Below are 17,940 nucleotides of genomic sequence, written 5' to 3'. Positions count from 1 at the left end.
TTACATCATAAATGACAAGTTGTTAGTGAGAAAGTTATCATTATAATATCTACAACAAGCTAAAGGTCTTATGTTGATATAAGGTTAAGCCATTCTGTAGAAATTAAATAAAGAACAGAAATGGAGAAGATTCTGCATGACAACATAAAAAAAATCACAAAAAAATCACATTTACAGTATATAAAGAAGATGTGGTATGATTGCCAATGAGACAACTGTCCACAAAAGACCAAAATTAAATGACACAGACATTCGTATAGGTCACCGTAGTAGTTCGTTTTATTGAAATGTTTGTTGCTGCAGTAAGAATGGGCTTTTTTCCCAACTTTAAAGATATTTTAATATGAGGAATTTAGAAAACGGCTTATCAATTAAGATTTATATGTAAAAAAAAACAAAAAACAGAAACACTTGTAATGATCAAATAATTATGATCCACAAAAGAAAAATAATAGTAAGACAAAATTATGAAGATAGGGATATGTTTAAAAGAAGTAATTTTTAAATAAACAAGAAGTGATCTCAGAAATTCTTTCATATTACACTGACAAAATCCTTCCTTTTGTAAAGAAGAAAGTCGTATAACAGGCTACTGCACACATGCACATTTAAATATATCAAAATGGATTGAATTCCATAATGACTATTTAATTGCACATATTAAATTGGCTATATGCATGAAAGTTGACAATAAAAACTATTAAATAATTTGATAGCAATTCAAATAAAAGTCCACATTTATGTTGAAGGACAAATGTCCCTGAAACACCTGTATAGAAGATATAAAATGAGACCTATTTGTATAAGATCATCATTAAAAATGTGAAGTCTGAAATCACCCATTCATTCATAAATTTCAATTGAATGTGCAAAATATCTCTATTCAATTTTATATGCATTGCTATTTAATTGATAACCTTAGACCCACTCCTACTACAATCAACATAAGCATTGCAAACAATATAATTATGCACTGTTATTCCTAAATTACAAATTGTTGATAGATTGTGAACAAATCATGTCTTTTGGAATTTCTTAGAACTGACAGTTTTAATGAACCATTAAACTTTTATTTCTTCACGTTTTTGTCCCATATAATGTTAGTAATCTTTCAAATAAATGTCAACAAGCCCTGGGGTCATATACACATCATGTCAACGCTTACTACAGCATTTTATCATGTTTGTGGGCCAAGAAAATTTGTCATATTCCTAGTATATCTATATATCTACATCTTAAGATGCTAAATGGTGTGTTATTAGATAACTTACAATACATATAATACATGTAGGCTATGACTGATCAGAATAGAAGACAAATTAAGCCCTTAGAAAAGTCCATATTTGCAGAGGTGGATTTATAGAGCCGAGAACAGGGCCTGGGCCCCCTTTTAGTAGGCAACTTTTAATGGTTGGAGCAGGCCCCTTCTTAAAGGCAGTCAGTGGGTCCCACTTATGAAAATATCTCGATATGCCACTGATTTGTGTATAAAGGTGGAGAATTTTCAAAAGACCTGCATCTGAACTCACTGCAGTGACCGAACAATTTAGACTCGTTCTTCTGTTGACCCTTGCAGCAGTAGTACAAGATAAATAATTTCTGAAAGTGGATTTAGAAAATATTTTGGCTCATTGATGACAAAAAAAATAAATACAGTCATTCATAAACATTTGTTTACAACTTTAAGTTAAACCATAAATGGGGACACAAAAATGAATTCCTTCACAATCAATTAATCTGAATCTACAAAAGTAGGAAAAGTATTAACAGTTAAACCAATACGAACAAATTAAAAGAAGAAACTTCAATGAAGATATATCAATACCTCGAAAATGTAGAAACTGTGATTTAATCCCATCACCTCCACATGTCAGTCCTGACTCAGGAGTACCTAACAGCTTCCAACTAACAAAATAGTCCTATAAATGACCATCTCTATAGATCATATAAGGACCTCTATGTTTCTGACTCAGAAAATAGTCCTATAAGTGTTTAATATCTCTTATGAAGTTATGATCCTTAGGACCTCAGAGTATGTCTGTTTCTCAGCAAATAGTCCTATACATGTCCAACTCTAGATCTTAGACCTCTATATGTGACTCAGAAAACAGTCCTTTTAAAAACGTCCAACTTTAGATCCAAAACTCTATATCTGATCGAGACACAGAGAATTCCAATAGTCCTTAAATGTCCAACTCTAGATCTTAGACATCTATATCTGTGACTCAGACAAAAAACATCTAAATCATATATCTATAAAAAAATAAAACTTGCCTTATACATCTGGTATATATATTGATGTTTGGTATACTTCTCATAAAATAATATTTACAAAAGTTAACATGTGTTACATTCATGAGTAAGAAAAATTTACATTTACTAAAACAGACATTCATTCACTTAAAAAAATATAGTATCTTATAAATATAATTAACATTTATATTGTATTCTACATCAGGGGGGTAGGAGGGGTCCTGATCCTGAAATCTGGGGCTTAAAAACATGAAATCCAGAGGTCCCGAATTTAATTAAATTTAAATCCTGACATTGCGAAATTTTGAAAAAAAGAAATACCGGATCCCCAAAAAGGGTCACTCTCTAAATCCCGAGCTCAAAAACACGCAGTCCCTATATAGGTCCTATCCCCCCTCCTAAATGTATCAATGAAAGAATAGAGTCAAAAATAGCATTCAGCGTGGAATTTTTCAGTACTTGCTTATCAATTTGTTTTCTTTACATTTTATTCTACAATGGTAGCTAATAGTGTTGGATTGCCATTTTTTTAACCCATTTGTGTGTAAGATGTTTGATGGTGTGTAAGATGTTTGATGGTGTGTAAGATGTTTGATGGTGTGTAAGATGTTTGATGGTGTGTTCTGTCTTACAGTCCATATTTTTAGAGATAACTGGACACAAAAGGGGAAAACTTAGGCCAAACTTTGGGTCAGGCATCTTAAGTCCTGCTGGGATACTTCCAAAGAGCTTTATTATATATGATGGTTATCTTTCATATCGTCAATCGTCAATATTGTGGCTGATCTTAAAGGGCCCCAAAATGCAAAATATCCTTCTTCAAACTAATTTGAAACAAAAGGGGAAAACTTAGGCCAAACTTTGGGTCAGGCATTTTAAGTCCAGCTGGAATATTTCCATAGAGCTTTAATATATATATGTTTAATTAGCTTTCATATCATCAATATTATGGCTGATCTGGGGGCCCAAAATGCAAAATATCCTTCTTCAAACAAATCAAAAATCATGAGCTTTCAACATGTTTATATAAATGTTACACAATGACTTGTTGAAGAAAAATTTTACTGACCATTAATTGGTCAGCAAAAAAGAGCTAAAGCCTTTTAATGTAGACACATGTACATTGACACACACTTTTTGATGAAAAATTGCTGAAATCAGACCTGTTCCATAACATTATAAAAGTGCCCCTCAATTTTACACTCTGAAAAGTCTGACAAATACTATATACCTGATAGGAAGATGAGACATAAGTAGGTACACGTTCATCCAAATAATCGTTCTGAATATCACCGTACTCCTGATAGCCTCCACTAACTTCCCTTTGTAAATCTCGGTGTTTTTTCTCACGATTTGATTGTCGTTGGGACGATTTTCTTTCTAACATAACCTCCATGATTGAAACACAATTTACAGAAACTCACAAAATCTCAAATAACAAACAAGAATTTATAACATTCCCACAATAAAAAGTTTTACAACTTTTTTATTCCATTAAGACTTGGTGACATAAATTCACTAAATAAAACCCGTTATATGCATATTAATCTGTTACAAAGTTAATAAATTCATAATCCTTGCTTTAAATCTGTACGTAATGAATATATATTCAATGCAAATTTTTGTCTAAATCCGGCTAAAATCCATTATAATCATACCGGCAAACCATAATAAAAAGGAGGACTAAAACTTCTCAGGTGAACCACTCTAAGTCACCTGAGAGTTTAAATTTGTCCAAATCTATTTTTGTCCATGTAAATTTCACTGTGATATCAAAAACATTTTTTCTGCTTGTGCAGGAAGTATTATATTAAGGTTGTCAAAACTTAGAAATTCTTTGTACAACGGCTCATTAAGGACCTTGTATGTGATGTCCCCTAAGGAGCAGATAATTACATGTATGATATTGACTTAGGTCTAGATGTCCATTTCATAAAGTAAATAAATCAGGACCATTGATCTGGTTTTTATCACCTGGTGACTTGATTGAAACACCTGACAGGTAAAGATTACACTGACATTGATGTAATGTACACAAACATTTGTTGTTAGACCGACCTTTTTTTCTTTCATTCATCATCAAGTTTTAAAAATAACAAACACAGTTTTTAAAGACAAAAAAACTCATGATAACTCTAATAAATTGGCTGCAAAAAAAAAACCAAAACACAGGTTTGCTACATTTTAAAGTTTCAAAAAAGGGGAAGGGGAAGGAGTTCCATTCTGATCTATCATGTCTATGTGTCATATAATTATCTAACATAATTTTATTCAAACCAATATTGACAGAGTATTATTTGTTTTATTTGTCAAACTTTTATAACATAGAACTTAAAATTCAGTGAGGCAATAAATCAAAGACTAAAATAAAACTGTAAAATAAAGTTGATTGATTTCCTTCAAACCCTATAATCTAAGTACTTATATAATTCTACTAATAGACCAGTTTAAAAAAAAATAAACAGAAGGAAAACTGTTTTACAATTAGAGAACAATACTTTCATTTTTCAAATAACAAAAAATTTCTAGGAAATATAGAAACAACAGAGTGCTTGGCGGCTTTTTATATATGGCCTGTTGTAAGGCCCAACTTCTTACCCTATCAACCTACGTGACAAAAACCTAATTTTTCAGTGGCAGTCCCAATTTCAAGCCCATCCATCATCCTAGACTTTGCATAGCTTACCTTTAAGATTTCTTGTTATTTATATTTTTTTTTCTATAAATAAGAATAATTTTTTTTATTGATTTTCTTTTTTTTTTAACAAAAACATATATTCCATTTCACAGTGTTTTTAACTTTTAAATAAGTATTTTACCCTAAAATACAAGATAATTGTAATAACAATATTATATTAACATTGGAAATTAATAATTCAAAATCAATCTGCTTCTATTTAGTCACAAAAATCATAGTCCAAGGGAGATAACTCAAGGTTTTAAATTGTAAAACAAACCAAAATATTGGGGGACAATGATTTCTTTTACATTTTTTAAAATTATATAAAATCATAAAAAAAATATATTAAGCTACATCAAGGGAAATAATTCATTTAATAATTTGATTGCTGTACAGTCACAAATATTCCAATCAGTTTTGATTTGAAATAATTAATTAGATTAGAGGTCAAGAAATAAAACTAAAACACATGATTATGAACTCACTTTGATATCAGTGGTATTCAATCATATATCAAGGTGAAGGTCAAATTTATGTTTAAGATTACAATTTGTCAGTATGATTTTTTTTTCCTGAGATAAACCAATTGATTGAATTTTGATAAAATATTTCCTTAACAAGAATTCAATCATTTGTTTTCAAAACTGTTCATAAATGGTGAAATTAACAGATTCTTTTACATCCAACAAAATGTAAAACCGCTTATATAAACAAACAACAAGAATGTGACCATAGTATACGATGCCCCAAACCCATTATCATTTTCTATGTTCAGTCCCTTCAGTGTACTGTGAAATTCGGGTAAAAACTCTAATTTGGTAATAAATTAGAGAGATCATATCATTATGTAACTTACGAACATGAGTTGATTGGACTTCAGATTCATCAAAAACTACCTTGACCAAAAACCTTAACCAGAAGCGGTACAGACGAATGAAAAGAACAAAGATTGAACATAAAAATATATAGGGCATGGCCTTTTCACTTTTGTTTGGTGTTGAACAAAATGTATAACAAATTAAACAGAAAGCATAAAATATATGCCGTCTATAACACATAACCAACCAGACTTAATATTCATGATATTAGGCTGATATCTAGTTAAAATTGACAATAAAATGGAACTTTTTATGAGCATGATATAGAAAAGAGAAGTTGGTATATATATTTGAATTGTTTACATCTGTTTCCATGTTATAAAGATTCATGGATTTGAAATTTATTAATATAATTTTTCGTACATTAATGACAGTGTGCATCATAAGCCTCTAAAGGAATGGTTGGTATAAATATACATGTTATAATTAATTGACTGCTTATGTTCAAAATTGTAATATATTGTATTTCATGTATATATGTACCAAGCTGTACTTTAAAATAAAATATATCAATCTGACTCATAGGTGGATCCAGAGGGGGGGCTTGGGGCCCAGGCCCAACTTCCATAGCAAAAATTTGGTTGATTATATGGGGAATCACTGAAGTGTGACTGGAGCGGGCCCCCCTTAAGTCATTTGGCGCCCCCCTTATAAAAAGGTCTGGATCTGCCACTGTATCTATCTATACAAGTTTTACTAAAATTATAGCACAAAGCTTGAGGTTATTTGTGGACTTTTTATCATTTTGACATTGTAAAATCCTGACATAAAATTGAAAAAGGAAATGGGGAATGTGTCAAAGCGACAACAACCAGACCATAGAGCAGACAACAGCCAAAGGCCACCAATGGGACTTCCTTCAGCAGCATCATTCACATGAAAAAGGATAATCTTGGGCTAAAGAAAGAAAGACAGAATCTTACCACTTACTTAAGAGGCACATAAATCTTATTGTGCATTGTATGAAGAAAGTTGGTAATACTAGTCCTGTTGTATTATGTCACATTCCAGGGAAAGAGTACAAGGTTCTAGAAAAATTACTGTAGTGGAATTTTAAGCATATAATATAAGGTAAGGGTTTTAATCATTGTCAAAGTACAATAACCTACAGGTGATAATATTTGCATATATTTGTCCTACGATACTTTAAAAATGAATAATTACGAGTACATTATATTTCATTTCTTTTTTATATTAATCTAGTTTTTGAGATCTCAACCCTCCCCCTCTTTTACTTGTTATTTTTTAACTATGTATTACTTATTCCTTAATATGAAGTACAGCGATTCAGCTCTGAGTTTGGGGACGCCAATGTTGTTTCCTCTTTCAAATGCTTAAAAAGGATTAAAATCCCATTTATAATAGTCAATAATTATACTATCAAATAAAAATATCTTTTCAGACACTTTATAAATAATGATAACAAGTAGACAACAATTACCGCAATCATAAATAATTAATAAAAAACTGACAATACCTTTCCTACGTTCATTTTAGATGACATTCCATTCACCATTTTCTAATACAACCTTGGCAGATATTTCACAGAGATCATATTACTTTTGTCCTATTAACGGGTTTTGTTTTCCGTTCTCTACACACGGTAAATATCTATTGTTTCCGATACAATAGATTCCTAACACACTTTCTGACTTATCAATCCGAGATATAGATCTATATGGAAAAGTCTGAGTACTTCCTATTGATATATATATAGCGTACAATCTTAACTTCTCAATGCATGTTTTTAAAAAGACCGCCAAGTTTGTAAAGATGAATAATTGTTACGCTTTAAGCACTGAAAAATGAAGTTGTTTTCAAAACAATACTTCAAATTTTTTTCTCTGTCTAAGTTTGTCAAGATCGTGTATATGTGTAAGTGCTCAAGCACTAAAAATAATAAAGAAGTTGTTTTCAAAATAAAAATAGAAATATTTTTTCTCCTTCTAAAGATACTTTACTCAAATATGATTAAATTATTTAATAATCCTGCATATATCTCCAAAGTATAATCCAAACCTAGCTGTCACTTCACTGATATTTAGAGTAAATCACTCCAGATCTTGAATTCTATAGAATTGTTATTTAGATATATACATGAACATTGTATTTGGATTTCAGCACATTCCTGCATACTCCTCCTCTTCACATCCATTTAAATCAAATTATGTGATTAAAAATGCATGTTTGAGTAAAATGTCAATTTGTGTATTTTTAATCTAAATCCAATCACTATGTGAAATATAATCATGTATAAGGAAACTAAAACTTGAAAACAGAAAAAAAAAATTATAAGGAAATTCCAATATAAACAATGTTAGCAAAGTGACTTGCTTTATTTCTACACTTTATATAGATCACAGGTTTAAATCACATGAAGTTCCATCAAAGTAGACTAAATCTTTCCTGGAGTCACCAGTCTCAGACAAGACTTGCAGACTGGTGCTCATGCAACACTGTGGTGCTCAACAATCTAGTTAACAGATTCCAATACATAGATTTCAATAAAAACAGCTATATATGTCAATATAAAAAGACCATAAATCAAAAAAAAAATGTAGGTTTAACAAACGACCATCAATACAAACAAAATTACAGTGTACCTTGAGACCTGATATTTTAATATATATTTGTTTTATTTGTCATTTTTAAGAGTATTAAAAGTAAAACAAAATACATCATTCTGTTGACAGTTCACAAACATTGTCTGGTTGCTGTGTATTCTGTATTGTTTATTGATTATAGCTTGTTGGTATAAAATTTGTTTTCTATTTATGGTATATTTAGTCCCACTTCAGATAGATAGCCCCAGGTATGATTCTATTGAATTTAGATAGAATTATGTTAGTCCCACTTCAGATGGTTAACCTCAGGTATGATTTTAGTGAATTTTGATAGAATTATGGATGACACCAATCTAACAGTGTTTGAGGTTAAAACAATTCTAGACATGTATCAAGACACTTGAACTAAATGGTTGCATAAACATGAGTGGTCAACGCAGTGGTCAATATTGTGATGTGGACTGGAAACAGAAAATACCAATGGCATTCTTAAATAAAATGTCAAACTTGATGGACAGCTGTTTTCAAACTGTTTGTTTTACATACAGAAAGAATCTACCAAAACATTGTTGACCAGTGTTCTTAGTGACAGGATAAATAGTTAATAAGTTGTAGATTTGGAGAGGAACAAATCAAAACGATCAACTGTCTTATTTGATGTCATTTTCCATCAAATTTCAAAAACTTTATTATTCAATAAAAAATATTTGTGACAAAACCAAAGTACACAATTTATAAAGTAAAAAAAAATAGTAAACAAAAATATTGAAAGTCGTTCTAACGCGACTTTTTATGTTATATTGAGTTGAGGAATTCATAACTAAGCAATAAAGAGCAGTTACTCTTGGAAGATATCATACAACACCTGTTCATTGCAAACATTTAAACATTAAATCTAGAAAGAAATAAGACAATTTTATTAAGCTTATAAGCTTACCATCCTGTGAGAGCCATACATATTCACCCAGATATATTCCAAATATTCGAAAAGTTTTTAAACCAGAACTATCGACAACAAACCAAAACCGAAATATGACAAATATACACTTATCAATTACGAAATTTATTTCTCATTTTAATAACAAATCAAAACCTATTTACAACACAATTAGGTTAGGTCTATTCAATGAGTAAGCATTCAATGTTGGCATTAAAACATCATAAAATCTATTAAATTATCATGGATGATTGGCAGTGTGCAAAAATCGTCTATTGTTACTTAGCCTGTTAAATTTGATAGGGTACATTGTCGCTCACATTATTTTTCAGCACCCCTATCTATGACAATTACGGTCATAATTATCGAACAACTAAATCAAGATTCTTTTATTTGGACAAACTTTAACACTTAAATGCTCCACAATTCAACTGTCAAGGTGTACAATAAAAAAGCTGGACCTAAATTTTCGTACATAATAAAATAGATCTATAAATAAAAGATATACATCAAAAGACTAGGTTACAATTGGGATAAATGAATTACTATATAACCACTTATTTCAAACAGAGTTATCCTTCTTGTTTCATTTCTTTTTAAAAATGAAAGAAAAAACAAAAACATTCATGTAGATATGTCATGTATGTAAATAGGCCAGTTAAAAAAAAAGAGTCAATATTAGCAATAAGAGCTAGACCACAAGCTTAAAAGAGGGACGAAAGATACCAAAGGGACAGTTAAACTCATAAATCCAAAACAAACTGACAACACCATGGATAAACAGACGAACAAAATTATTACATTTAACTTCTCCAGAAGTCAAAGATTTTTTGGATTTTTTTTTGTCCTGGCATCCTCTGGAATCAGTTGAGTCCAAAAAAGCATCAACAAATTTAATATATATCAGCTCTCAGCACAGATATTTTGTAGCATAAGTTTAACAATCTGATAATTTCCTTGCTCTTTTTTGATTATAGGTTTTTAGTGTAATATGAAAACATTCAAATGTTATCATCATCAACATCATGAATATAATACTTCAAAGACGTCCATAATATTGAATCATGAATGCATTAATATTACTTGGTTACCCCCCAAAAAAATCATTTACATACTTTAGGTTGCATTTCTAAATATTGACAATGCAATTTCCCATAGGAACTCCTTTTACGGCTCAAACTGTACCACATTTACTGTGAAGTTTTGAAAAAAATCTTATCCTAGAATTGAAAGTTCATTTGCACCACAATTTTTTTTCAAAGGTCAAAATATAGGGCTGTGCAGCATATTTTCAACGTTTATATGCCCTGAACTTCTCAGAGTTTTAACTAACACTAATTTTCTTAACTACACCTACCTCGAATGAAAGGTTACCACAGATATCAATGTAAACAATATATATGCACATGTAAATGTACTGGTAACATTCCCAAGTCTCTGTGAGATGGTACACAGAGAGCATAACTGGGAACCAGTATGTAAACAACATTAACTTTCTATGAATATTCAAGATCTCCCCAAAAGAGGCGTAATTTGAGAAACAGCTGTATTTACAAAGTGCAACCTTTAAGGTATAATGTAGCTGAATAGTCTTCCTCCATCTTCTGTTTTGAAATATAGCAGAAACAATTGCAATCAGTCTAGTTCTTTAATGAAGGGTAAAAATTTCCACCAAATTAGTACATGTATTCATAAGACTTCACGTTTTCATGTTAATATAGAAAATTATGTGTTTTATCATATTTACGTCTGTATTTTTCCAAAAACATTATTTGTTTTATTATTAATTTTTTTTCCAACTATGTAACATAAGGGTAGATAACTCAGTTATAAGGGGAGATAACTAAGATAAAGTAACTTTTATGAAAGAATGTGTTTTTAAGATTAAAACAAAATCTAAGACAAGTGCCTGTGCTCCTTGTATACTTTGTAAATATAAAAAAACTTTTAGTATTATATTTTATTGTGTGGTATAATCCTTATGACATTTAATTCAATACGACTCTAACCTAGCTCGCTGTAATAAATAGACTGACAAAGGTATTAGGTATGTCTACTTAGGTTTACACAATGTAACGCAATCTCATTATAAATTTTATTTATTTTTACACATCAAAAATCCTTTTTAATCTTTCAGGACTGAAAATTTCTAAACAAAATAAACAATTTGACTGACAAAAATATTGATTTAGAGCTGTTTAAAATGTCAATAAAAATTTCAAACTGCAAATGAACAAAATTTACTCTTGCTTTTAAAATGATCAAGTAACCCAATGAATTTGTTTAGTATTTTAAAATATGTCAGGTAAAAGAGCCCATTTTGAACTATTTATAAAATGAACATTTGCAGTACAGGGACGGTACATATACTCATTAAATAAAGTACATGTAAAATTAAGGGTTACAATCTGGCTGTCATTAAATCAAGAACAGAACTTTTTTTTATAAGAAACAAAGATAAATTCTGCACAATTCTTTGAAAAGTGCAAATTTAACAAAGACTGAATTACATGAAGTTGAAAAGCATTGGTGGTAATACACTTAATTTTTGAATCTGCATATATGCACCTTTGACCTTCTGGGTACTCTTATGTGTTAAAATTTCTTGATATTTAAGTGAAATATTACAAAAATGTTTGAGCTCAAAATTCATTTTTATGATAAAATTTCTTAAAAATAGGAATTTACCATGAATATTAGTAGACAGACGTGAGCTCTAGAAGCTTCAGATAAAATCCAAGTTCATTTTTTTTTCAATTTTGGCATATTGAGACTTCACAAGTTTTCTAAAAAAAAAAAAAATTACTTGATATATTTAAGAGTTAAAATATATTCAGTTGTTTGCGACAAGTGAACAAATATTTTTTTTTCAAAATTAAATTAACTTAATTTTTTTGATTTAAATTATAACATGCCCTGATTATTAGATTGAAGATTAAAAAGTTTATATGTTTGTATCATACAATTCCAAATTTAATATGTTTATTATGGTTATGATTTTAATATTTTCTTTGCATATAAAACTTCAGTCATCCATAAACTTCAAAAGGAATTTATAATAATTTTGAATGCATTCATATTTTTATGTCAAGTGTATTATTTTTATGGTTCATTTTTGTTGACTTTTGAACTTAAAAGTGTCTGAACATTGAAGCAAAGAAGAAATCTAACACCTCTGTATTGTGAATGGATATCATCCTAAATAAAAAAAACATAAATCTGAATTACCAGGCCAAATAAAAAAGTATGTGTGTTTATATCACTGTACCCGTACCTACCCTAAAGGTTTTTTTGGCCATTTTTCATTAAGCACTGTGAAAGTGACAATGTTGCACCCATAGATTCAAGTTCATTCAATGTTTAAAAAAAATAAAACTCCCTTGTAACCTTCCCACCCTATTTTTTTCAGTATGTGACAGTAAACACACAATCACATACTTTTTTGTTTGGCCCAATCCTTCAACGAGGTACATGTAATGCAATATGAGGTCAAGAAGATAAAACTGATATAGCTATAGTGTTTTGTTAAACTCTGTAAACTATTGAGTTGTTCAAATTTCATCTCTTTATTATAGTTGCAAACACATGAAACATTATAAGCTAGGGAAGACTTAAGATTTTTGTTTAGAGGATGGGAATTGAATACCTCAAAAATGTGTCTTTCTCAAATGTTTACATGACAAATGATAAATATAAGAAATATTCAATTTTTTCCCCTTGTTTTGGGGATATTTGGTTTATTTTGTTTTTATTGGAAAAGAGAGTCAATCATTATGACTTATGTTATTCTGTTACAACGCCCACATAATGCCACATGAATGACATTATTGAATTATGTATAACCTTATCTATAATAAATGTCATTGGCTCTTTTTTGAAGATTTGTTCAAATTAAATTCTAGCTTAATTTACAAAAAATTACATTACTCTAGACTATAGCTACTACTGTAAATTCAAGGAATAATTGTACTGTAGTTGAAGAGTTGCCACTGTCAATTTGCGATTTTATGGTAGCAAATGCAGTTCTACTGGCGATGCGTTTATGCGAAAAATCCTGTTTTATTCGATTTCATAAAAAAAAATCAAATGCGACTTTAAATTAATGAGATTATAACATTTCTTTTGCAAAAATAAAAACATCCCAATAATTTCTGAATTTACAGTACTATATGTATGTATTAAAATCATTTTCATGTCTCAGCTTAAGGTGTGACCTCCACTGATCTTGAATGAACCATGTTATTGGAGAATATAAAAGCTCCATACAGATTACCATTAGTGGTAATGAGATTTTTATGGTCGTGATGTCAGGGTAATTGCCATATTTACCCTGGGGTGTGTGGTTATTTAACCATCTGATTATCGAAGCAATAACATCCTTTATAAATCTTTGTGTATCATCTTGTATACATAGAATAAAATACCTGGTTCAACTGCTTTATTCATAAATTAACTTCTGAATTTCATGTGCCAACATTATATATACATGTATATAATTTATTTGCTGGACAAGCAACAATCTGCAGCTTTTCTGAAAGTCCTAATTTTTTCCCAAACATTAGAATGAAAAATAACAAGATTATTATGAAAAAGAACCAGATTAAACCAAAACCAAAGCAATTATACATGCAACACCAATCAATTCCATTTGAATTCATAAGTCCAGGAAAAATCAGTAAAACAGTCTATTAAACTGTGGAATTCATTTATTTTCGTGGGTATCAAATTTTGTAGATTCAGGAAAAGTTGTATTTTCGTGGATATTTATATAACTTTTGTGGTTTTGTCAATCTATGCATACAAGGCTTTTAAGAAATTTGTCATTCCTTGAACATTTGAATTTGTGGTTCACCTGTACCCAAGAAAACCATGAAAATTGGTATCCAAAGAATTATGATGAATCCACAGTAAACATAGGTATTTCACAAAGGTTGTAATATATATAAAATTCTTATCTTATACAGCATGCAATTGCAGCTCAAATATATTTTGATACTGACAATCCCCCCTGTCAGCCGAAGGCCAGATAAATCCTGCCCTTCACCAAGTAAAGTTGACTTATTGCTAATTATAATAGTAACTGAGAAATCAGCCATTTTTTTCAATAAACATTTATTATTATAAAATGAACCATGAAAATGAGGTCAAGGTTAGATGAAACAAGCCAGTTGGACACGCACACCATTCAATCTTTCCATACATTTGTACATCAATGGTGGGTCTATTGTTTTAATATAGTATCCAAGATACAAACATAACTAAGAGTTGTAGCTACAGGGGGAGGGCGTTCCAGAGGTAGGAACCCCCTCTTTTTGTTGATGATCAATGCATTTGAAAGGGGACTTAAAAAGAAATGCATGATATAATCATTAAATTCTCTTATTGGTAAAAAATTTAAATCTGTCAACAGACATTTCTTTTTGTACATTTGTACTTAAAATTAGCCAAAGAAATGTTTTGCAGTACATACATAAATGTATGTAAATATATATACACATGCACATTTTAATAAACCTCAAAGCGTCAATGAATAGGATTTGGCTATTATAATACATGTACAAAATCAAATGAAACCAAGTTTAACTTAAATGTGTTAAAAGGGCAACTAAAGAATGCTCATTGAATTGATAAATTGAAGCCTTGAAGTACTTGAACAAGTTAAAACTGTCCCTCTAACATTGTGTCTTATAATGTCCTTATGTTATAAAGGTGTATAATAGGTGTTTTGAGCACATGCCAAAATCTTTTCAAGAGGAATTTAAAAGGTATATTTGTGTACCCTTTACATACTAAATTGTATTAGGTTAAAGTCTACACAAATATCCAAACAATAAATGACCTAATAAACAAAACATTCAGTCCAATAATCGATGATGTTTATCAATTAATAAAGTACAAAGAAAGATTTCTATTAAAAGTTGTGTGTCTAGATAAATACAAACACTTAATTTAAGTATCAAGTATATATGTCCCACATGCTATGGTAAATATTGACTGAGACAATAAACATAACCTGTATAAGAATTAAAGCAGTATATTAACATGTTCTGATGTCTATTTCTATATCAGTACATGTATATATGGGAAAGAAAATGTATAGGGGGAGGGTTGATGTTTAACATTTTTGCGTCTGTCCCAACTCAAGAGCCTCTGGCCTTCTGACCTGTTAGTCTTGTATAATTTTTTTTAATTCAAGTTCATAATGATTGATATGCTTTGGAGTTAAGTTAGTCCAAATAATTATGACGTCTTGAAAGACAGGAAGGCGTCAAAGCAAAAATTTAAAATAGCCTTCCAAGACGTCATTATCATTTGGACTAGAGTTTAATATATATGATGTCCATTTTCACTAATTTGATTTTTTATTACATTTAAGCACCGCATTTAGGCTATTTTGTAGCGGTCAGTTTTTATTGGTGAAGGAAACCAGCTTGCCTAGAAAAAAACACTGACCTTCGATAGGAAAACTGACAATCCTAGTCAATTAAGATTGGAGTCGAGTGCATCCGCACAAGCGGGGTTCGAACTCACAACCTGAGTGTATTTCAGTAGTAATTACTTAAACCACTCAGCCACTGAGGCGCCTCCATTGTCACTGAACTTGTACACATTTTTATTTAGGGGCCAGCTGAGACCAACCTCTGGGTGCAGGATGATTTTCTCACTGCATTGATCATGGAGACCCATTGATGACCTTTGACTATTATCAGCTTGTTGGTCAGGTTGTTGTCTCTTTGACATATTCCCCTTTCCCATTCTCAATTTTCATGATTTTACTTGAAGAAAAAAGAAAATTCAAAGAAATACCCAATTTTCCCATAGAAATTACTATACAGATCTATTAGATTGGCTGTGACAGTGTTTAAAAAATCAGCACAGTCAAACAATGGCCCTACTTCAGCAAGATTTAACAATCCGATAAGAGAAGTCAGGGAATCAGACTATATCTCTATACCCTCGTCAACTCTTTGGTGGGGTAATATATCAACATATTCATTATTATGTCTATCATGTCTATATACATGATATGTATATCATAAAACAAACTTTGAAACATGCAGGGTTTATTGCTATTAAAGATCTACATTGGTCTTAGACTGATCATAAAATGGTAAAATTTAAGTTCACATTCTTAAAAGGTCAGCAACTGGCCACTGATCAAAATTTCTATTCTATGGTTGAAATCTGACAAAAAAAATAATAAAAGCCCCCAAAACTATATACATGTACAGTAATAACAATGAATAAAACTCAAGGTGATGCAGCTTAAATTCTAGGTAGAAATGTTGACTAAATCCACCATAGATGAATCTGTCCAGCCCCCCCCCCCCCCCCCCCCCACCCTTTCCCCTCTTTTGGTTGGTTGTATATTGTGTGTACTTATACATGTTATTTTCATGAAGTACCAATTTTTGTTTATTTACATTGATCAGTGTTGATAAACTAAAATAAAAAAACAGAATTGGATTGTTCAACGAAGCACAAATTGTCTATAGGCTTGTTCGAATTCTCGTATACAAACCCCAAAATCAAGTATTCAGAAAATACAATTTTTTTCGGAGAAAACTGGTACAGATTAATATGAATCCACCGAAACCTAATTCATGAAGTTGTGTCTATGTACATTAAATAATCCTCCACTGTATGAACTATATTGTCATATATAAGGAAGACACTTTTGAATAAGGAACTTGAAATTATGGTGACCCCTTCCCCTTTTATAATGATGTTACTCACATGAACTATGGATATCATATAGAGTATTATTTATTTACACTGATAATGTCCTTCAATTAGTGGAGTTATTCCATGGTAGTATGTTTACAACAAACATAAATAAGTCAACAATGACAATAGTACAATAGTTATACATGAGTCAGATATTTCCAAGCTGTTACTCTTACACTGGGATAACCAGTTCATTGATGAGTTTTCTAAACAAGATAAAACATTTATAGCATGCTTTAATTGTCATATATATATATATATATAACTAGAGGCTCTAAAGAGCCTGTGTCGCTCACCTTGGTATATGTGAATTAAACAAAGGAAGCAGACAGTTCATGACAAAATTGTGTTTAGGTGAGTTTGATGTGTTTGTACATCTTACTTTACTAAACATTCTTGCTGCTTACAATCATCTCTATCTATAATGAACTTGTCCGTGTAGTTTCAGTGGAAAATGTTAGTAAAAATTCACAAATTTTATGAAAATTGTCAAAAATTGATTATAAAAACGATAATTTCATAGGGGGTCAATTGACCATTTTGGTCATTTTGACCTATTTTTTAGTCTTAAATTGCTGTATATTATTGCTGTTTACAGTTTATCTCTATCTACAGTGTTCTCCCCAGGATTTTTGGATAGCACCAGGGTAACGCGTGACAAAATGAATTTTACAATATTTTGTGTCGCGTTGCGTCGCTTATTTTTTTCTTGTTGGTTTTTGTCATTACCTTTTTGCCTTTGTTTTGTTTACTGTGGTACTGTGTTGTATGGACTTTGGGTCAGAACATTATTGGTAGAAAAAGTAAATCAATAAAACAGTTTGTATACTTTAATATCTTTGAAAAAGAAAAGATAGCACAATTAGTCTTTAAACTAAATTCACTTCTTATATTTGGATC

General features: G+C 30.5%; 1 protein-coding gene across 16 annotated transcripts in view; it reads right to left on the bottom strand.

Annotated features, from left to right (window-relative positions):
• The window catches only part of LOC134681164 (RIMS-binding protein 2-like), a 134,446-nt gene that overhangs the window by 107,220 nt on the left and 9,286 nt on the right, over positions 1-17,940 (bottom strand). The window contains exon 1 of one of the 16 annotated variants that reach the window (XM_063540642.1): positions 7,289-7,424. The exons of 14 other annotated variants lie outside the window; for them this stretch is intronic. In XM_063540642.1, coding sequence (XP_063396712.1) covers positions 7,289-7,327 — 39 coding nt within the window. In that variant the 5' untranslated portion in view covers positions 7,328-7,424. Of the gene's footprint in view, positions 1-3,484; positions 4,118-7,288; positions 7,425-17,940 lie in introns of those variants that run through there. One more of the 16 variants, XM_063540641.1, reaches the window with a different exon arrangement.

Source organism: Mytilus trossulus, chromosome 8, assembly GCF_036588685.1.
Source record: "Mytilus trossulus isolate FHL-02 chromosome 8, PNRI_Mtr1.1.1.hap1, whole genome shotgun sequence".
Taxonomy (NCBI): Eukaryota; Metazoa; Mollusca; class Bivalvia; order Mytilida; family Mytilidae; genus Mytilus; species Mytilus trossulus.
Note: the sequence above shows the minus strand (reverse complement) of the source record. Positions and strands in the feature narration are given on the sequence as shown.